Source organism: Lynx rufus, unplaced genomic scaffold, assembly GCF_022079265.1.
Source record: "Lynx rufus isolate CCGP_SWC_20201006 ecotype Redwood Valley unplaced genomic scaffold, mLynRuf1.p SCAF_27, whole genome shotgun sequence".
Classification (NCBI taxonomy): Eukaryota; Metazoa; Chordata; class Mammalia; order Carnivora; family Felidae; genus Lynx; species Lynx rufus.
Genome location: NW_025814842.1, coordinates 7,042,218 through 7,064,989, shown reverse-complemented (window position 1 = coordinate 7,064,989; position 22,772 = coordinate 7,042,218). Strand labels below are relative to the sequence as shown.

Below are 22,772 nucleotides of genomic sequence, written 5' to 3'. Positions count from 1 at the left end.
TGTCTTTTCAAGAATGTCATATAAATGGGGTAACGCAGCATGCAACTTTTTGAGATTGACTTCTTTCACTCAGCATAATGTTTTTTAGATTCATCCAAGCCGTTGGTGAGTGTCCATAGCTCATTCCAATTCACTATATTCCATTTTACAGTATTCCACTGTGCGATGTACTGAGACTTGGTAATAACTCAGTGATCCATTCTTTATTCCCACATTTGACTTGGGTCCAGTTTTGGAGTTGATGAATAAGGCTGTTATAACATCAGTGTACAAATTTTTGTGTGAATATAACTCATTTCTCTATGGTAGATCCCTAGGATTGGGACTGTGGGTCATATTGTATGTGTGTGTTTAACTTAAAAAAAATTTTTTTAGGGGCGCCTGGGTGGCTCAGTTGGTTGAGCGTCCGACTTCGGCTTAGGTCATGATCTCACAGTCTGTGAGTTCGAGCCCCACGTCGGGCTCTGTGCTGACAGCTCAGAGCCTGGAGCCTGCTTTGGATTCTGTGTCTCCCTCTCCCCCCCCCCCCCCGCCGCCTCCCCACTCATGCTCTGTCTCTGTCAAAAATAAATAAAACATTAAAAAAATTAAAAAAAATTTGTTTAACGTTTTATTTTTGAGACTGCAAAATATGCAGAGAATGGGTAAATTCTCGCTCCCTCCTGCCCTTCCTCCCTTCTTCTCATCCATCCTCTGCCCTCCAACATTGGGGCTGTCTTTGCTTCTTAGGCCTTCAGACTCTGGGGATTACACGGGAGGCCAACCAGGGTTCTCAGCCCTTTGAGACTGAATTATGCCACCAGCTTTCCTGGTTCTCCAGCTTCTAGGGGAGAATATCATGGCACAGCTGGGCCTCCACGATCACATGAGCCAATCTCCATCATAAATATCCTCTTCTGTCTCTCTCTATATATCCTATTATTTCTGTCTTTCTGGAGAGCCCTGACTACTACAGACACCAAAAGCATAAGGAACCAAAAGAAAGATGGATAAATGAGACATCACCAAAATTAAAAACGTTTGTGCTTCAAAGGCCACCATCAAGAAAGTGAAAGGAGAGGGGAGCCTGGGAGGCTCAGTGGGTGAGCATCCAACTTCAGCTTAGGTCATGATCTCACGGTTGGTGGGTTCAGGCCCCACATCCAGCTCTGCATCAGGCTCTGTGCTGACAGCTTGGAGCCTGGAGCCTGGAGCCTACTTTGGATTCTGTGTCTCCCTCTCTCTCTCTTCCCCTCACCCACTTGTGCTCTCTCTCTCTTGCTCTTAAAAATAAATAAACATTAAAAATAAAGTGAAAGGAGAGCCTACATAATGGTAGAAAATTTTTATAAATCAGGCATAGATGATCAGTTTTACATCTAGAATATATCATACAACTCAATAATAAAAAGACAACAAATTAAAAGATGGACAAAGGGTCTGAACAAACATTTCTCCAAAAAAGATCTAAACATGGACCACAAGGACATGGAAAGATGCTTGCCATCACTGGCTGTCAGAGAAATGCAAATCACAACCACAGTGAGGCCGCTTCACACTCAGTAGAACAGCCATAATAAAAAGGATAGTAACAAGTGTGTTGAGGATAGAGAAATCAGAAGCCTATACACAGCTGGTGAGAATGCAAAGTGGGGCAACCACTTGGGAAGACAGTCTGGCATTCCCTCAAAAGATTAAATAAAGCATTTGACCCAGAAATTCCCATCCTAAGTATATACCCAAGAGAAACAAAAACATATGTCCACACAAAAATGTGCACACGATGTTCACAGCAATGTTACTCCTAATAGCCCCAAAGTGGAAACAACCCAAATGGCCACCAGTGGAGGAAAGAATAAACACACTGTGGTCCATGCGTACAGTGGAAGGCTGCTCAGCTATTAAAAAGGATGAAGTACAGATTCGCGCTGCAACATACGTGAATGAAACCTGACATCGCCATGCTCAGCGAAAGAAGCCAGACACAAAAGGCCATACGTTGTGTGATGACAGTTCCATTTACGTGATGTGTCCAAAAGAGGCAAATCCAGAGAGACACACAGACTGGAAGTTGCCAGGGACTGAGGGACTGAGGGGTATGGGGGTGACTGCCAAAGGGTATGGGGTCTCTTTTTGGGATGATGAAAATGTTCTCAAATGGATTATGGTAATGCTGCACAGCTCTGAATACTAAAAGTCACTGAATTGTGTATTTCACATGGGTGAACTGTATGGTGTATGAATGATAATACAGTTGTTATTTTAAAAACACACACACAAAGAAACCCAAGCAAGCAAGCAGTTACCTCGGGAACGTAAGGCATGCAGAGCCTTTGCCAAAAGGCCAGAGTTGGTGGAGCAGGCGAGGACTCACGCTAAGGAACACCCTGAGTGTCTACACGAGCCGCTTCTTAGTAGAGGCTGCACGTGGGGGTCAGATGTGGCTTGACGTGAAAAGATCCACACCAACAGTTATCCTTGTAACTATAATTAAGGGTAGCGAAATTTTCTATCAGAATTTCAATTGGACTAGGGATTAAGGATTCTGTACGAAAAAAAACCCCTTCACATCTGATGATCTGGCTTTTAGAATGCAACCCTTCCTAGATTGCAATGCCCTTGCTGTTCCTGGAATGGGACAAGAACATTCCTCTCCAAGGAGCCAGTGCAATAGCTGATCCTCCCACTGAGAATGCTTTCGCTCCATATTAACATACTAGGATTTTAGCAGTCAGGGAAGGAAGGAAGGACATTGCAAACAGAGGGAACAGCACCAGCAAAGGCAGGATGCTGGAGAGTAAGTGGCACACTTGAGAGAGAAGATGCTGTGTGGGTCCTGGGAAGAATGGAAGGATGGGAAGGTCACTGGCTTTGAATGCCAGGTCATGGAGTAGGTGATGGAAATCCATGACGGGACACCAGGACAGTTCCTGAACAGGCGTGAGACATGAAGAATCACGTGCAGCTGCCGTGGTAAGGTCTCTCTGTGGTGTAATTAGAGCAGATAAGTATTATTAAGAAGTTATATTTTCAGGGGCACGTGGGGGTAGCTTAGTCGGTTAACAGTCCAACTTCGGCTCAGGTCGTGATCTCACAGTTGGTGAGTTTCAAGCCCTGCGTCAGGCTCTGTGCTGACACCTCAGAGCCTGGAGCCTGCTTTGAATTCTGGGTCTCCCTCTCTCTCTGCCCCTCCCCCCACCTCAAAAATAAATTTAAAAAACTTTTTTAAATTATATTTTCAAGACAGGTGATGTAACTAGCTTGAAAAGTGTTTTGTTTTGGTTCGGTTTGGTTCGGCTTGGGTCATTTGTTACTATTTATCTGTTTTGATTCTGATGGTACATCAGCTTCTTCCCACAGAAGAGACAACCTAAACTTTCTTTCCACTGGCACTTTTCATCCCGGCGTCTGCCCTGTGATGAAGCAGACAGGAGTGCAGGGAGGGGTGACGATGGTATTTCCTGTTTCTGGCTAAATAGTTCTGTCCTAACGATTCCTACCTGCCCACAGTGTTAAGTCTTGCACCACGCAGAGGAACTCTAAAGGAATATGATGGAGTCTTGAGGGAAAGAGAAATGGTTCTCTGTTTCACCTATCCACGTTCCTAATTTAGCTTTAATGCCATTTCCTTGATGAAGCCTTTTGTGACGGCTCTGTGCCTCGCATCTCCCCAAGCAGAACACAAGCCATAGTTCTTTGAATGCCTCCATTTCATTTGTAGAGATAGTACAGCAGTGTAATTAAGAGCCCAAGCTCTGGAGCCAGACTGCTGGGGTCCAAATCCCTGCTCCACTACTTATTAGCTCTGTAGCATCGGGCAAATTACTTAACCGCTCTGGACCTTGGTTTTGTCATCTGCAAAATAGGGGTAGTAATAGCCTAGCAGCGTCTATGATTGCTGCGAAGACCACACACACGGGCATGGAGGTCAGAGGTCAGTAAAGATGAGGTACACGGTCACTGTACCTCTCCTGGCGTCTGATTCTGTTTTGTCTTATCCATGCAGGCTTCCTGTCTCCCAGGCGACCCGAGTCCCGTTCAGTGTGGGAACCACGCTTCTTTCACCATCCTGTCCCCTTCAGTAATGACAGAACTGCTGCTGAAGAGCTCCAGGGACTGGTGGGAGGAGAGGGGCCTTGCAAGAGGGCTGGGGGTTCCCTCCGGCGGTCTGGGGGGAGTGATGAGGAGATGAAGCCCCGGCTGTGGGCTCCAGACGCCTTTGTACCTCGCTGTGCCTGAGGGGCTCCCCTCCCTTCCTCCTTCCTTCCTTCTTTCCTGAAGAAAGGGAACAGAAATGGGGGCAATAATAGTACCTACCTCATGGAACTGTGTTGAGGGTTAGATTAGGCAACATAGAAAGCGTTTAGAACAATATGCCTGACGCAGCGTAAGTGCTCAGTGACGTTCCTTCTTACTACTTTCTTTTTCTTCATACTTACTTTTTTCTGATTAAGAAAGCAATGCTTATTTGTGGTAAAGTGTGAAAAGGTAAGGAAAAACTCACCACAGTGAGGGAGTCAGATATATGAGCAAATAATAAGAGATGAGGAATAAGTGCAATAAGGAAAGTGAGCGCGAGATGATGCAGAGGCAGCTCAGAGGGAATGAACTCGGTGGGGGCAGAAGGGGACAAGCATAATTTCTGGAAAAGCTCCACAGAAAAGGTAAGCTTACGAGGAGGCTTTCAAAGATGAACAAGAGTTTGTTAGGTGGACAAGGAGGGGAGGGCGTTCAGGAGGAAGGAACAGCATGTGCAAAGGCACGGAGGCATGAAACAGCATGTGTGCTCCTGTAACTGTGGTTTTGCATGGCTCCAGTGTACAGTATGTGGGGGTTGGGAGAGTAAGAGGTGTGCTACGAGGAAGGGTGGGGAAGTAGGCAGGGCTAGGAAATGAAAAGTCCTGCCCCTCAATAGAGTTTGGACGTCGACCTAAGGAATGAGAAGGGGCCGCTGAAAGGTTCAGAGGGGGCGTCATATACACACTTAGCATTTTAGAGAGCTCATGTAGAGGTGCCAAGAATGGATCGGAGAGCAAGGCTTTGGAAGCAAAGACACTTCTGTAATGCTAGGGCCAGAGTCCCAGAACGAGTTAAGGACAGCCCAGGCCAACACAGGAGTCAAGGGTGAGCAACACAGGATGGGCTAGATATTGCCTGACAACTGTAGGGGTGAGGAGTTGCAGAGAAACACTGCATCCAGAACAATTCCTAGGTTTCTGGCTTAGCTGACTGGGAAGTGGATGATGGCAGCAACCAAAGTAGGAAACACACAAAGAAAAATTTGCTTGTGGAGAGAAACCACTCTGGTGACCAGCTTTATCTTTGTATGTAAAAAAATCGTCCATGTAGTTTTCGTAAGTAAGCGCTACACCCAAGGTGGGGTCGAACCTATGACCTGAGATCAAGAGTCACATGCTCTAACTACTGAGCTGGCTCTAACACTGCCCCTAGTCCGTATAATTTTTTATTCATTTGAAAATCTTCAGTTCTTCATTACTGGCATATTTAAAACAATGCAGCTGACTGGGCTCTATTTTTCTTTTTCTGAAGTACAAAACATTTTTCTTCTCCACCACTGCTTTGTGATTCAGCCGGCATGTTCAGGTAAAACCAGGGTTTTCCCTTACTTGGAAACTTACCACGTAATACCCTTTCTCGAACTATTTGAGTTGGATCTCAAGAACAGATATGACTTGGGATGGGTGAGAGGCATTACGAATGAAAATGCTTTTGCTATGGCAGATAATGTCCTTGGAAATCTTGCCCATCCCTCTCATTTCACAGATGAGAGGCAAAACCAGAAGCTAACCATGGAAGGCAGAAACGTACAAGGAGGCAGAATTCAGCTCAAATTAACTTCCAGCAAGTAGAATGCTCAACAGGAGAACTTGCCTGCTTTTGCTGGGTATTACAGTGAGTCCTCATCCTGAAGACAGTAGAGAATGGATGGTCGTCAGTCAGGCACTAAGGCAGGAGGTTGAAAACGGTTGCTTCTTTTTAAAGTTTATTTATTTTGAGAAGCAGACAGAGTGAGCAGGGAAAAGGCAGAGGGAAAGGGAGAGTCCCAAGCTCCGTACTGTCAGTGCAGAGCCCTGTGTGGGTCTCCATCCCACCAACCACGAGATCATGACCAGAGCCGGAATCAACAGTCGGCCGCTTAACTGACTAAGCCACCCAGGCCCCCCTGAAGATGGTTTCTAAGGCCCTCTTGGACTGATTTTTACTGATTATGAGAAGCCAGAGCAGAACAGGGGGAACACTGTGTGAGCAAACCCATGGGCATAAATGTAAGGTGTGGAGGGGGCCCTGTTATATTACCACTATTTGATGTGACAAAAATTCTTTGCTTCACCAAAGCAAACTCAGGGTCCTGAACCTTCTCCTGGGCCCATCTGCGCATTTCCTTGTAAAATCTAGTTCTAGCAAGTACCCTGTGAAGTCAGGATGAGTCCCTCATCCTCCACCGTCACCCCAGGGTGGGGGACCTACTCACCCGGACCCATCTTCAGCAAGAATCCAGTTAGGGGTCAGTTTATCCAAAACCCCTCTTGCTCCCCCTTATGTATATTTTTTTCTCTTAGGAATTTTCTATTCACTGACTACCCTCCTTCCCCACCATCCTTTGGTTGGTTATGAATTCCCACCTGACCAGCAGTATTCAGACATTAGCCCAGTTCTATGGAGAGGCCTCTGGTTCCCCTATTGCAAGAGTACTGAATAATAAAAAATATTTTTATTGCCCTACTGACCAGCACTTTTTCACAAATCTGGTTTTTAGATGTGTGAAGAGAAGACATGCAGAGACCAGCTCAAGGAAAGCCTGGGCTACGCGGCTAAGGATTTCGCATTTTACTAAGAAGGGAGAAGATACTGAAACTTTTTGATAAAGGAGTGACAAGATAGGTGTAGGGTTTTAGGGAAACTGAGAGCAAATAAAGATAATAATCCCTTTAGGAGACCATATACTCCAGGGGAGGAGTAATAAGGACCTGAACCCTGAGCTTAGCAGCAATGGAAACAAAGACGACTATGAAAGAGATGTAGAACTGTAAGGGACAAGACAAGGCCATCACTTGGGTGAGGGAGGCTTCCTCTTCACACGCCCCCCCACTCACCACACAGCCGTCCGGGACACGTGGTCCAGCTTCTCACTAAGTAGAGCAACCCAGGGTCTTCCATTCTTGGGTCTCCTTGTCCTACCTCACCCGGCAAGTTCACTGGTTTCCTCATCTGTACAATGGGGTTACTATGAACATCTGCTTCACACACAGGCTGTGACGATGACCTGGCTTAATCATCTGAAAACCACTGGAAAAGGGCCAGGCGGAGTATATGCCATATGCCAGCTACTATTACTACCATCACTTGGAAATCCCACCTCTCCCACGACCTCAATTCTGAAGCCTTCCCCAGTCCATGCTTACTGAACCTGCCCAGGACTTGATACAATTCAGATGTAGGAAGATGAGAAGAACCAAAGAAACCTCTGATCTAACCCTGAGTTTACAGAAATCTTAAGAGGGGGCAGTTTATGGGAAAGATGTATCTGGTTTGAAACTTGTAACGTGAAACTTTTAGAGGTCCAAATATAAATGCCCTGCAGTCCGCTGGAGACCCAAGACTGGAACTTGGGAGGGACTAGAATCACAGGTGCAAACTTAAAACTTATTCACATAGAGGGAATAGTTGAGACCACAGGAGTAAGTGGGTTCCAAGGGTAATGGTGAAGAGACAAAATGGCATGATGACCAAACATTCCTTTGAGTACTCAGGGAGTGAGAAAAGAGGAATCATTATGGGAAATAGGGATAATCAGGAGAATCAGATGACTAAAATGTTATGGCAACTTCAAAGATATTTAAAAAGGGGCATCTGGGTGGCTCAGTTGGTTTTAAGCATCCGACTTCAGCTCAGGTTATGGTCTCATGATTCGTGAGTTCCAGCCCCACATCAGGCTCTGTGCTGACAGCTCAGAGCCTGGAGCCTGCTTCAGATTGTCTCCCTCTCTCCGTGCCCCTTCCCTGCTCACGTTCTGTCTCTCTCTCTCAAAAATGAACATTAAAAAAAAAAAAAAAGATACTTAAAAAATATGGACACCTGAGTGGCTGTCAGTTGGGCATCTGACTTTGATTCAGGTCATGATTTCACGGTTTGTGGGTTCAGGCCCCACACTGGGCTTTGTTCTGACAGCATGGAGCATGCTTCAAATTGTCTCCCACTTTCCCTGCTCCTGCTCTCAAAAATTAAAAAAAATAATTTTAAAAAAGATATTTAAAAAATAAACCCAATTTCATGCAGTGGTCCAGATCAGTCCCAGGTCTGAGATGCCCTGAAGGAGGGAGTCATGAGGTCTTTGCGTGGCGGGGGAGTTCAGCGTGTGGGCAGAGCAGTGGTCGATCATGTGCAGGGACTATTCATCAGCTAGCAGCTCTGCCTGTTCAGGGGTCTTTTCCAGAGCTCCGCAACAGGAATCTCCACGTAAGTGAACATGCTCGGCCCACCCCAAACCGTCCAGCCTGGAACCTCTTCTCTAAAACATACAATGTTTTACAAGATCTTGCTCAACTTTATCTCTTCCCAGAAATTTTCTCTTTTCCATTACTGGTTCATCCTCTTCAGTGTATATGTTTAGGCTCCATCCTCAGAAATTATTTTATAGGTCTGACTTGGGGGGCTCGGAAACCTACATTACTAATAAGCAGCCTAATGATTCTAATATGGATAGTTCATGGTCTACACTTTGAGGAACAAAATCAACCTGCAAGTACATGGTGACTGTCAAAGAAGAGCCAAAAGAATGAGTTTCATTATAGCTTTAAGAAATTAAAAATATATTAGGTGATCACAATATATGCTCCCCAGTTTTTTAGAGGCCAGTTCCAGACACTTCCTCATCTTTTGCATAAGATTTCATTTCAACCTTCCTTCTCGTGACTGGAACACCCTCCCACCAAGCGCCCAAACAAGAAGTCTACATATGCCCATTGCTACCCAACAATGTACACACTTGTCAGGGGCCCCACACCCGGTAACACCTTTCCAGTTTTGGTTGCTGGTCTTAAGAGCACACGGCACACAAAATCCGACGTGTGGGTATGAGATGGGAGCAGCTGTGTAAATGGGAGTCTGTGGCAGTACCTGGAGTCTTGAGAGAAAGAGGTCATGTGTTTGTGACTGAAAGAAAAATAGTTGTCTGTAAAAAATTTTAAAGATTCATCTTTAAAGATTCCAGTTATAGTCACTGTTTCCTATTTTAACTGAAATAAATTTGTGCTCCTGCACAAAAACACACTCAATCTCTCCTTCTAAGAAACTATTCTGTTTAATAGTGCACTTCATTTATGCTACAGGATGAGCAGGATTGGGAAGACAGAACCAAAGATCATCCCTTCAGCTGGGAAACTCGGGAGCTCCATCCTAACCCAGCAACGCGGCCCAGTCAGGCCAGAGACTCCCTTCTCTGGGCTTTGCTTTTTCTTTGCATTCATACTTGGCTGCTAAAGTCAGAAGTGGGGTCAGGAGGGATCCGGCTGCTGGGGCCAGGTGTCATAGGTCACAGGGGACAGAGGGCAGGGCAAGCTGGCTGAGTGAGCTCCATAAAAGCATTCCTAGTAACTGGGGGTTTGGATTAAATCACTTTCCAACACAGGAGTGGGGAGAGGAACAGGGAGAGAGCAGGAGGGAAACCAGGCCAATGGCAAACGCTTCTGCTCCTCTCCGTTAGACTTACTGGTATTCAGATGGATTTCGCAGCCATATCTATCACAGGAGGGAAGTACAAGTTCTCCAACAAAACTGCCTGCCTTGCTGCTCTTGGAAACCTGGGCTTGCTGCTCCAAGAGCCCTGCAAAATAGTTACCACAGAAAACCTCTTGGGGTTCCCCCCCCCAATAAAATAACACATCCCTCAGCACCAAGTTTTTCCATAATTAATGAAGTCATGAGACAACAAAAAAATAGCACATTCCTTATCAAAACTTAAAGCTGGATTAGAAACAGTGGCTTTGAAATACAGCCTCCATTTCCCCTTCTTATCAAATAGGACTCAGAACATTCTTTCCACTGCCTTCTGTGCTGACTGTACTGACTCCGACTACAGGAATCCTTGGAATTGTATTCCTACTGTGCTTCCATTCCCCACCTTGGAAAGAAAGACTCCTCTGGTGTGAAAGAAATGGTCTAGTGCAAACTCCCTTCCAGAATGGAAGGTGATAAGTCCCAGAGCCTCCCTCTCATTCGCAGCACTTAACCTGCCGCTCGCCACCTGGTGTCATTCTTGGGGAAACAGACTAGGTAGCTTCATCACTGTGCCAGGAGGATTTGCCCAATTTGCCCCATTCTCTAAAGTGAAAGGGTTGAGTCGGAAGGGATACATTCTAAGTTATTCATACTCAAATAGTAAGGCAGGAGCTCTTTAGACTCAGAGGAAGTGAGGAAAACAGGTGTGTGGCTGTCTTTCATGTAGACTCTCGGATATTTAATTCAGCAGTAACTCTGAGAGAACTTTTGCTCATTCCCATCACATTCAAAGGCTTCTCTCCAGTGTGAATTCTCTGATGGCGAACAAGGGCTGAGCTATACCTAAAGGCTTTCCCACACTCACTACATTCATAGGGATTCTCCCCTGTGTGGATTCTTTGATGCTGAATAAGGCCTGAACTATAGGTAAACTTTCCTCCACATTCCATACATTCATAGGGCTTCTCTCCAGTGTGGATTCTCTGGTGCTGATAGAGGTGTGAGCTCTGGCTGAAGGCCTTCCCACACTCGTTACATTCATAGGGCTTCTCTCCAGTGTGGATTCTCTGGTGATGGATGAGGGTAGAGCTCCTACTAAAAGCCTTCCCGCATTCATTGCAAGCATACGGTTTCTCTCCAGTGTGGATTCTCTGATGATGAGTGAGGGTAGAGCTCCAGCTAAAGGTTTTCCCACATTCGTTACATTCATAGGGCTTCTCCCCGGTATGGATCCTCCGATGCAGAATGAGGGCAGAGCTACAACTAAAGGTCTTCCCACAATCATTACATTCGTAAGGTTTCTCTCCGGTGTGGATTCTCTGATGCTGAATAAGGTGTGAGCTCTGGCTGAAGGCCTTCCCACACTCACTACATTCGTAGGGTTTCTCCCCCGTGTGGATTCTCTGATGTTGAATAAGGTCTGAAGTTCTGTTAAAGCTCTTGCTACATTCATCACACTTATGGGGTCTGTCTCCCATAGGAAGTCTCTGATGCGAAATGAGGTTAGGACTCACAGTGAAGCTGTTCCCAAAATCATTATATTTCTCACTTCTCTCTCCTGCAGGGCTTAGCTTTTCCTCAACTGTCACTTGACCAAAATCTTCTATCTTCCTATTCAATCTTTCTCCAGAGGAGTTCCCCATTTGCCTCTTTAGACTGACTTTTTGTTCATAGGCTTCTTCAAACTTAAGACCCTGAGAAATATCCTTTTGGAATCTTCCCAACAGCACCCCACGTGATCCTGTATCTTCAGAAATTTCTTGATCGTGCTCAGTTCTGGTCTCACCATCTGGCACAATACAAAATACAAACATCACTTGTCCCTTGTGGAAGAAAGAATCAAAACCAGAGGGCAGGATAATTACGAGAAGAATGTTCATAGGGCTAAAAGCACATGCCTCTTACCTGCGTGCAGACCTGCCCAGGCTGGGGGCAGCTGAGGCATGCTAAGATCATTGCCTTGAGGAAACAGTGAAGGAGAAAGGCAGGAAGCAAAATCAAAGCAAAAAGAGTTAGAAGTAAGGAGAAGGCTGGAGATGGGAAGAGAGGGAGACAGACCAGGCAGAGGCAGGGAACCAAAAACAGAAGAGAAAGGACATGCTGTTCAATGAAGTGACAAAGTCCCCACAGAGGTCAGAGACTGCAAATACAAGTGGGGAGATGGTGGCTTTCAGAAGATAGGGGAGAAAAAATACAAGCAAGCAAGCACAGAAGGCTCATGGGAAACAGCAGGAGAGCAGGAAGAAGCGACAAGGGGGAGGCCACACATGCCAAACCCATGGGAACAGGCAAGATAGAGTTCAGTCCATCCCTGGGCCCTAGGCCTAGGAGGCTGTGCTAGGATGTAAAGATTTGACTCATTTGACTTCTCAGTTTTCACTACTTTGGGGTTTTCAAAGGGAGTTTCAGGGACAGAGAATGAATGAGAAGGATTTAGAGAGTCAGCACTTTTACTCTGTCAATGTTTTAAAAAGTAAAGACAGCACAATGAACATCAGCGACAGAAACAGCTGTTTCTCCCTCATCTGAATAGGCAGCTCTCAGGACCTCCTTGTTTTCAGCTCCCTTCAAACCCAGGACTCTCGACTCTTCCTCTCAATGCAGCCCAAAGATTGTGTCAAAATCCAGAAATGGAAATCCCGCCGTGGGGGAAAACATGGGATAAGGTCATGTCAAGCAGTCCCAGGGCTCAATTCCAGACCCAAGGCTTGCAGGGGCCTGAAAGGAAATGTACAGGGGTCTCCAGCGGGAGTCAGGGAGACCCCCTGGCACCGCCCAGAGAATGTTCTCACTGGAAGCGAATGACAGACAAGGAATTCAGTCCACAGACTAAAGGTTAAAGAAGCCAGCTGCTCCCCGAAACAAGCAGAGATCTCTACCAGAGCTGCTGCACTTGGCCTTGAACAAAGCAACAGATCCCCTAAGGTAGTACAACAGAGAAGAGAAGGAGAGTTCCAGATGTGCCCTTGGGCACAGAGCAGGGCCTCCACGTTTAGGAATCCCAACAGGCTAATCTTTTGGAAAAGGCTCTCAAATATACATTAAGAATCACAGGGAGAAAAGCACCAGATTTAGAGCCGAAAGACTAGGTTCAAGTCCTGCTACTTGCCAGCTACACGTAAAGCACACGTAAAGCACTGAAGACCTCTGACTTCTCTTTCCTCGCCTGTAACATGAGGAGACTACCAGCGGCCTCCACCACTGTGTTACTGACAGGTAGAGAGAATGTATACAAAACCTCTTTACAAACTCCAACTTACTACACAAACAGGAGTTACTATCATGATTGTTGTTAGAACTTTCTAAGATTAAGTCAATCCTTAGCTGATCATTTTGTGATTCGACTATTACTACCAAACAAGGAAACAGAAAAATGCCACGGGACTTTTACTGAGAAAGCAAACTCCTTACCCAGCGAGAACACATTTCCATAATTCTCCAGCATCACATCCCTATAGAGGTCCCTCTGAGCAGGCTCCAAACGCTTCCACTCCTTTCGGATGAAGTACACAGCTACATCCTCAAATGTCACCAGCTCCTGAAACAACACGGTCTTGCATGCAATTTCAGGGTGAGGGATGGGACTGGCAGCACCAAATAAATAAATAAGTAAGTAAGTAAGTAAGTAACGGGATGAGGCCGAATGATGCGTATCCACGAGGTGGGGGGAGGAGGTTATGGTGCAGGAAGAGAGGACTCCGTTATTCAGCAGGAAAGGACCATGTCCCTGATACAGCGAATCACGGTTTAGGGCACCAAATGGATGTCACTGCACAAACGTTTCCACAAAATGGGAAGGAAAAAAAAGAAGGATAAAGGAAACCACAGCTCACCTGGGACTTGGCCTTTAGCAGTGCAGCTGCCAACATCTCATCCCCCAGGCTATCCTTGTCAGAATACGCAGGAACTTTTGAGGAAGGAAGAGCTGAAAGACAATAAAAGGGTCCGTGAGTGAAGTCATCTGCTCTCTGGCCTCCGAACCCACAGTAAACTCATGGGGTCCTGGAACAATCTAGGGCCCGCTCCCTCTTACACATCTAAGTTTCATTCCCCAGTGGCTGTGAAAGGTGCTTACACAGGCACATTCAGTGTGCATCCCTCCTCCAGAGGAGGGATGTCCAAAGCCCTGTTGATGCTGCTCTCCATCTGCCCCAGGTCCCTTCCTTTCTGTCCAGTCGCTGCTTCTCAGGGAAGCAGGCCCAGTCCTCCCATTAGTGATCAGCACCGTCTTGTCCTTTCTCCCAAGCTTGGATACAAATGTAGACATTCCTGCTCACGTCCCTTCCACCCCTCTCCGCATTTCTCAACTCAAACTCATGCATGAAGGTCTCTTAGACCAGAGGAAACCAGTAGCCTGACTGAACAGATAATGCCCATTATTCTTTCTCTTCATCCCCAAGATCAAATCTAAATACTACATGTTTCCTGTTTCTGTGCTTGATCACGTATCTTCTTCTGTAATTCTATTTTTTTTTCTTAGAAGTAGGCTTCACGCTCAGTGCAGAGCCCAATACGGAGCTTGAACTCACGACCCTGAAATCAAGACCTGAGCTGAGATCAAGAGTCGGATGCTTAACTGACCGAGCTAGCCAGGTGCCTCTTCTTTAATCCTTAAGTTAACATATTTGCCCCTTAGAGACTCTAAACCCCTAGAGACACTGGATTGTGTACAATAACCTACAGAGTTCCTTACGTGCTTCTTCCTGATAAGCATACCCTTTAGGACTGTATTTGGCTCTAAGTCAGTGGCACAGTTGATGGAAGCAAAATACAAATACTTTAATGGCTTCTACTCATTTTATCCTTTTGCCTGTGACCTACAAAGCCAAGAGCCCCTCAAGTGCAAGCTCCTAAAGTACACAAACGAGGACTACGAAGTTGGCAGCTACCAAGCACCTGGAAGTCTGTGATTATAACGGTTTTCTTAATTCCGCATGAGGTACCAACAGCACTTCAAAAATGCCTGAGCTATAAAACCTGATAAGCTGTACATCATTATCGTCTTTAGTCAGCTTTCCCTACAGACTATTAGCTACTGACTATCAGCTACCGACTATCAGCTACCGAAAGGGAAGGACTGTGTCTCCGCCACATGTGGATTCCAGTAGCTGGCCCAGAGCCTGGTGAATAAGAGATTCAGCGTGACTGGGGAACGTCTGAATGCAAGAATAAATGAATCCCTGTTGCTTACCACTCTCAAGCAGGGGCTGAGGTTCCTGAGATACGCAATCAGCCTGAGTTTCCATCGGTAGGGCCAGAAGCTCTGGGTCTCTGGTCTACTATCTGCAGACTCGGCAGGAAGAAGGTTTTGAATGAGAATCCGGAAGCACTGCAGAAGCAAAGTTCAAGGTGCAATGGTTAAAAAAAAAACAAAACAGATGAACAACAACAACAAAAAAACCTCCTGGGAGCTAGTATTTCAGGTAGTCCCCAAGACTAGCAAGAGAAAAACACAGAAACTTGGACCAGCCTTCCAGATCTTGGTAAATACATACACCTGCTCCCTGTGATGAACCTGCACGGGCACCACAGAAAGGGCCCCATTCCTAGACAACATCCCACCTCTGGCTCCCACAATGTACTGAGTGATATTTGTAACGACAAAAGATGTGGAATACTGGTGGCAAATAATGACACTGACAGAATGAAACACTAAGCAATGACTGAAATAAAAAACAGAAGAAAATGAAAAAGTGTGCACACATATATTTACAAAACGTGTATGTATTGTATCAACTTTTAAGGATGTTTAGGATAGTGCATAAAGATAAACATTTACAGATTCTTTTTCTTTCTTTCTTTCTTTCTATCTATCTATCTATCTATCAAGAGAGAGGGAGGGAGGGAGGGAGGGAGGAGGGGAGGGGGGAGAGAGAGGGAGGGAGGGAGGGAGGGAGAGAGGGAGGGAGGGAGGGAGAGAGAGAGAGAGAGAGAGGGAGGAAGGGAGAGGGGAAGAGAGCGAGGGAGAGAGAGAGAGGGAGGGAGGAGGGGAGGGGGGAGGGAGGAGGGGAGAGGGGGAGAGAGCAAGAGAGAGGGAGGGAGAGGGAGGGGGAGGGAGAGGGAGAGAGAGGGGGAGGGAGGAAGGAGGAGAGAGGGGGAGGGGGAGAAGAGGAAGGGAGAGGGAGAGGGAGAGGGAGAGGGAGAGGGAGAGGGAGAGGGAGAGGGAGAGGGAGAGGGAGAGGGAGGGAGGGGGGGAGAGAGAGAGAGAGAGAGAGAGAGAGAGAGAGCGCGCGCGCGCACGAGCAGGGGAGGGGCAGAGAGAGGGAGACACAGAATCCAAAGCAGGTTCTGAGCTGTTAGCACGGAGCCTGATGCAGGGCTCGAACTTAGGAGCCGTGAGATCATGACCTGTGCAGAAATCAGATGCTTAACTGACTGAGCCACCCAGGCACCCCTTTGCAGATTTTTTTAAAAAAACCCTCACAGACAGTAGAACTAGGAAAAAAAAATTTTACTTTATTAGGCTTCTGGCTATTGTACCAAATTTTGAGGATAAGGGGCCACGAAACAGCACCTAAATAGCAGAGATTGGAAAAACTTTTCATGAGTTTTCTGGCTCCCATTTAAAAAACCCTGGAGAGTGGGGCGCCTGGGTGGCGCAGTCGGTTAAGCGTCCGACTTCAGCCAGGTCACGATCTCGCGGTCCGTGAGTTCGAGCCCCGCGTCGGGCTCTGGGCTGATGGCTCGGAGCCTGGAGCCTGTTTCCGATTCTGTGTCTCCCTCTCTCTCTGCCCCTCCCCCGTTCATGCTCTGTCTCTCTCTGTCCCAAAAATAAATAAACGTTGAAAAAAAAAAAAATAAAAAATAAAAAACCCTGGAGAAATAACACCTGATGCCCAGAACTAGGGCAAACAGCTCAGATTAATTAAATAAGATAAATCCTTCCTCTCCTAAGATGGTTGTCTGCTTCCAGTCTCAGCCAAAGGCAGGATGCCACTGAGGGACAGGGGCTCCTTCTGTGGTCCTCGTGCAGTGTCATCACAGGGAGCAGGTGTATGTATACACCAGATCTGGAGGCCTGGTCCCCATCACCGAGAAGGCAGCAGCCAGCCTTCTTTCTATCTCCCCTCTTCTCTCCTAATATATCTCCTTGGAGAAGAATCTAAATCTCTGACGCAGGGACCAATACTTTGTTAAGAAACATAAGCTTACTTATTACTCCCTGCTGATGTCCCACTGCTCAGTTGCTATGACCAGCAAAAGAGATCTGTTCTTTGTGGCTCGAGTGAATAAAATGAAACATCAGTATCTAGACCGAGGTTTGGATCTCAAGTGGAAGTTTCTACTGCCCTCTTGAATGCTGTGACAAGAACCAACAGACCCAGGAAAGGCGCAGCAGCTACCAGAGCTTCCTTGCACTTAGGCAAGAGAAAAGAAAAAAAAAAAAACACCTGGATTTCATCTACCTCCCTCTTTACATATTTGTTCGTATAACAAACAACTGTTGAGTGTACTACGCTGCAAGGCACTACTGAAAGGAGTAAAAACACAGTAACGTAAGCGGTATCTGCTTCCTCATTATAGACCGCTGCATTCACAGAAGGCATAAGAAGGGGCGGGGCCCAGATAGTCACTCAGAGCTCACAGAACTCTTGTCTTTGGGCACCAAGGAGGTACAGAATGCCCACCACCAAAGTCTTTACACAGAGAAAGGCACTGAATGAGGCATGGGCCAGGCCCAAGGGCAATCAAGGTGACACACCCTACTGCCACCAGAGCTCTCTTCGCTGGGTCCCTTCAACTCTGTCTCAGAGCCAGCCATCTTTTGTTCCTATCAACCAACTTTACAATTTCCAGGACTGTTTATAAGCAGACCCCTGCAACAAATCAGCTCTTAGTCCAAACTCTCTTTAAAGGAAAATCAGAGGCTCTGACTGCAGAGGAAAAAAAGTAAGCCTCCCTCCTCACAGCTGGGTTAACCAAAGCTGGAACTCAAAGGCATATTGTTGAGAACAAGTCTCCAGTGTCTGGATCAGTACACAGTGTTTCTCATGGGAAGAAAAATCTCCATTGTGCCCCCACAGCGTCACGTCCAGGCCGGGCCCTTCCTTGCTCTGCTGCCAACACCTCTCCCTGAAGCTGCTCCTGGGGACCGAGAAAGATGACCTGGCAGTGAGAACGAGTCATGAAAAGCTTTTACCTGCTGGAATCTTTCCTTCCTTCTTTGGAGTTAGTTGCTAGAGTGGCAATTACCAGGAATTTGGAAGCCTCTGTTCAAGTTCCTGGGAATTCTAACTTTAGTTGATGCCAATGCTGCTGTGTGATGAAGGAAAAAAATTTTTTTTAAATATTCATAAACTTCATTTCTACTCAAAGAAAAAAAAAGACAGAGAGAGAACATATACTAATCAATACAATTAAGACTACAACTGGTACTTGGGTTGCACCCCTAGAGAGATGAAAGGCAACTGAAATTTCTCCAGGTCAACCTTCCACCCAGTGTAAGAAATGGCTGCCTGGCTGGCTCAGTCAGTAAAGCATGCAACTCTTGATCTCAGGGTTGTGAGTTCAAACCCCATGAAAGAAAGGAAATAAAGAAAAGACAGAAAAGACCTTCTCAAGTTCCCAATATTCTGACAGCTAACATGCAAGAAACTCTCAAATTCAGCAGGGAGTCTGTTTCATGGCTGCACAGCTCAGCCATCAGAGGTCTTCGGCTAGAGCTGAAAATCTATCCCCTTGGACCTTCACCTCACAGAGGCCTAGTACCCTATGGAGCTTCAAGAATAGAATCTTTTCTTTCCAGGCAATTGTTGATCAAACACTTGTAAACCACACTGATGCCCACTCTCTACAAACTTCTCTTCTTGGGGATAAATACCTTTAGCTCCTCTCATTATTCCATAGATTTCAGGTTCATCATCCTGCTTATCCTCCCCTGGAGTCTACAAATGCCATTCAGAACGTAAACACCCTTCTGCGTTCAATCCCACTTCAAAAGCCGATCAAATCGGGGATCTAACACAACTGAAAATGGGAGCCAGACACAGCTGTACCATTCCCCGTAAGAGACTCGATTTATTGAACGCCCGTAGGATTATTCCCGGGATCTGAGTTTGCACACTCTCCGCTCCTTCGCCCCATTCCAGACCAAGTTCTAACTGCGAATACTTCGTTGAACTCCTCAGATCCTCAGACCCGTCTAAGTAAAAATAGACTTCCCCTGCCGCTGGCGCGAACAACCGCGTCAACAACAAATAAAAGCGTCTGGGAGAGTTACCAAGTTAGGGGCGCTGTCATCAGCTGTTCTAAAGAGAGGGACCCGTTTACAGCCATACTGGAACTTTTAAGTGCTCGAACTGGGCAAAGTCACAAAACCAGAACCGGAGCCCCTTTCCTCCCGTCCTGGCAGGGCCCCGTTTGGAGGAAGGAAGCCCCGGGGAAAGCGGAGTCCAGGACCGGCTGCGGGGGACGGAGCGGCGCGTCCCGGCGCCCTGCTCCGGGCGGGCCTGGGGGCCCTGCGGGCCGCAGCGGCGCGGACACCACCCCCTTCCCCGGCGACCACAGTCTCCGTCTCACCGCGAGCCCCGCGGGCGGCCGGACTCACCCTGGGGGCAAGGACGGGAGATCTGGGGAGCCGGACACGGACCAGGCCGTGTCGGACCCTGTCACAGACCCACACACCGGGACAGAACAAAGAACGGAAGTTCTCTCTGTTTCGCTTCCGGGTCGGCGCTTTTCACCGCCCACGCTATCCCCCGTGGCCCCTCCGCGCCCACTCGTTCTCTCTAGGAACATGGGAGGTGTTCTCCTCTCGGTGGTTTGGCGCCCTCGCCCATACCGGCCCTGGCTTTCCGGCCCGCCGCCGCGCCCCCTGTTGGCTGGGCCAGGCGAAGAGCCGCATACCTCGGCCTCTGAGCGCGTGCTCGGATGCCGCTGACCCCGAGCAGGCGGCGGGGGCGGCCGGGGTCCCCCACGAGCTGCCGAAGGCAGGGGAGAGCGCACCTTGCCCCAGCGACCGGGGTCCCGAGCCGACCCGCTGCAAAAAGCAACACTTTCGAAGGATTCATCAATAGAAAAAAAAAAAATCACCTTTATTTGAAATTCCCAAATAAACCAAGTTTATGCTTCAAAAACCAAGTTTTGTGTTTGTTTCATGTAAAAATGCCCCCTTTAAATTACTAAAATCTGAAGAAGCCATTGCAGCCCGTCAGAGAGTTACCGTAAAGACAAAACCTGCCCAAGGTGATGGGAGAGAAAAGTCGGGGAAGTTACCGATGGATGCATCCGAAGAAAACAAAACAGGCGAAGCCCCCCTGCAGGTACCAAATGTGTGAAATGCTTGAAGGAATGAGGGGGAGGCTTCCCGTTTTCCTCACTTTTATGCCCTCACTGGAGGATCCCTGTAAGTGTCCGGAATCAAATCCTTACAAAAACGAGACCTTGTGATATCCTGCTCAACGAGGGCCCTCCTGACTCCCCTTGTAGCCCTGCCTCCCATTTGATCCCAGCTTTCACTACATCCAGTATTTATGGTGCCCATGGTCAGCTCTGCGATTGCAACAGAACTTACTCTCCACTGACTTGCAGTCTAAGAGCCATAATTTAAATAACCAATTCCAGGAAAACATGGTAAGTGCTAGGGAAAGGAGACTTTCCAGAAGTGTTGCAGGCCCTGGAGGGGAAGGGAGGTGCAACAGACAGAGGGAACAGCCAGGGCAAAAGGCCTGGAGGCAGGACAGAACAATGCACTAGTAACGCATATAACTTGTGCGTGGCCAGAGAAGGGTGGGGCCCATACCCAGTCCTTCTAGACCACAGTGAGATTTTGAGCAAATACTTGGCATATCCAAGCCACTCAGTAAACTCGATACCCACCCACACCCCCCACCAAAACAAAACACACACAACCCCTGTTTTTTGTTTGTTTGTTTGTTTGCTTTTTTAATCTCTTCATTCTGTTTTCTTCCACTTCTAACCTCAGGGACAAGAAGTTCAAGAGCTATGGAAGGAGGCAGTGGCAAGCAGAACAGGGAAGGGTGGAAATAGAGGGAGTCTCTTCAAAATGGGATTGTTCTGTAAAAGGTCTCCTAATGCCAATCCAAGGGGAACAGCTCTTAGACTCCCAGCACCTTCAATGCAATCAGCTCTATTACTCTGGGGCTCAGAAGTCAATTTGTAATTTACGTGGGCATTTGCCCCAGAGCCCAGCCACTTGGGTAATTCTCGGCTAGTTCTCAAATGCCACACTCTTTTTTTATTTAAAAAAAAAAAATTTTTTTTTCAACGTTTTTATTAATTTTTGGGACAGAGAGAGACAGAGCATGAACGGGGGAGGGGCAGAGAGAGAGGGAGACACAGAATCGGAAACAGGCTCCAGGCTCTGAGCCATCAGCCCAGAGCCTGATACGGGGCTCGAACTCACGGACGGCGAGATCGTGACCTGGCTGAAGTCGGACGCTTAACCGACTGCGCCACCCAGGCGCCCCTCAAATGCCACACTCCTAATGATTATTCTTCTGAGTCCATGATCTCTATAGTGCCATGAATCACCTAAGGGATTCTCAAAGCAGTCCACCAAGGTGGGAAAGAAAGTAGCTGAATTTTGTAAAGCTTTTACCTAAAACAAAGAGAAAAAATGGAGTAAAAAGGTAAGCCTTCCCAAAAGTCAATAGGAGGGCATGCACTAGTGGCCTCACTGGGGGGTTTCGTGTCAGACTATACCAGTCTTCAGACAAGGATATGAGCAACCTGGCAGGTAGGGATGGGGGATGGAGAACACAAATATTCTCAGAGAGTGTGTGTAGACAGCTAGTTTTGAGAGATTCAATTTCCAGAGTCTTACATTTTTTTTTCTTTTTTTTTTTTTTAACGTTTATTTATTTTTGAGACAGAAAGAGACAGAGCATGAACGGGGGAGGGTCAGAGAGAGAGGGAGACACAGAATCGGAAACAGGCTCCAGGCTCTGAGCCATCAGCACAGAGCCTGACGCAGGGCTTGAACTCACGAACCGCAAGATCATGACCTGAGCCGAAGTCAGACGCTTAACTGACTGAGTCACCCAGGCGCCCCCAGAGTCTTACATTTTCTATCTGTACATCTTTAAAATTACTCCCTTGGAAAACATCCCTATGGCCAGGGTGCCCTCCTTCACAGTCACCTTCCCTCCTGGTAGAAGATAGCTAGGCTTCTTTACCCCCAAATCTTACAGTGATGTATTGATCTGGGGTGTCAAACCTTTTGGGGTACCAAGCAAAAGGATTCACTTGAAATACTGCTGCCAGTAAGGATTAGGTGAACAAATCCTTTGTGATTCAAGTGGTTTCCTATTATTTCCTGTCTCAGACTATGAGTCTGGAGTTCTCTTGTCCAGCAAGAAAGCGGGTGCAGAATTAAAGAGGCTAATGTCTATGGGGAGACAAGAGCCCTGAGTAAGGGTCCTTTCTCCATATTTATTAGGATCTTGAAAGCTTAGATATGTGATGGACGTGCAGAAAGTAAAACAGTAGTCATTAACTTGTGTGTGAGAGATAAAGGATCTCAGGGACACACGTTGTTAGAGGTTAGGGTCAAAACATAACCTCTCGGTGCTACACAGATGGCCATTTCCTGCAGGCCCTGCATCTGGTTATCTGTCTTTTCTAAGGACTAAGATAAATGGAGCATGCTATCCTGAGAACCATAAGTTACTCAAGATTCCTTTATGGCCTGTATATCATTAGCTGTTCTCAGATGTTTTGGTCCTGTTAAGGCGGCTTTCCACCCTATGCCTTTTTAACCCATTTGTGTAAGCATAGAGAATTTTTAAACCTATTTCCCATAACTTCCCTCCAGTAAAAGGAGAGGACAAAACCATTTCTGTTGTAAATCACAGTGTGATTTTGCCATGTAAAATCAACACTGCTATAACTATATTCCTTTTGCCACTCATCTCCTCTACGTGGGCAGGATTTCCCAATATTTACGTCTATAAAAGCAAAAGTAGGGGGTGGTGCCTGGCTGGCTCAGTCTCTAGAGTATGCAACTCTTGATCTCTGGTTGTGCGGTTATGCCTTCAAGCCCCATGCTGGTCTTTAAAAAAAAAAAAAAGCTTTAAAAAGGAAGAAAATTTTAA

At 46.9% G+C, this 22,772-nt stretch overlaps 1 protein-coding gene across 1 annotated transcript in view; it reads right to left on the bottom strand.

The window, feature by feature from the left end:
- Nucleotides 1-9,282: 9,282 nt before the first annotated feature.
- The window catches only part of ZNF3 (zinc finger protein 3), a 28,549-nt gene continuing 15,059 nt past the window's right edge, over nt 9,283-22,772 (bottom strand). Inside the window, exons 5-11 of the mRNA XM_047089542.1 lie at nt 19,499-19,637; nt 19,265-19,322; nt 17,697-17,802; nt 14,909-14,993; nt 13,551-13,642; nt 13,129-13,255; nt 9,283-11,506 (exon numbers count right to left, since the gene is read on the bottom strand). Coding sequence (XP_046945498.1) covers nt 10,437-11,506; nt 13,129-13,255; nt 13,551-13,642; nt 14,909-14,993; nt 17,697-17,802; nt 19,265-19,322; nt 19,499-19,637 — 1,677 coding nt within the window. The 3' untranslated portion in view covers nt 9,283-10,436. The remainder of the gene's footprint in view (nt 11,507-13,128; nt 13,256-13,550; nt 13,643-14,908; nt 14,994-17,696; nt 17,803-19,264; nt 19,323-19,498; nt 19,638-22,772) is intronic.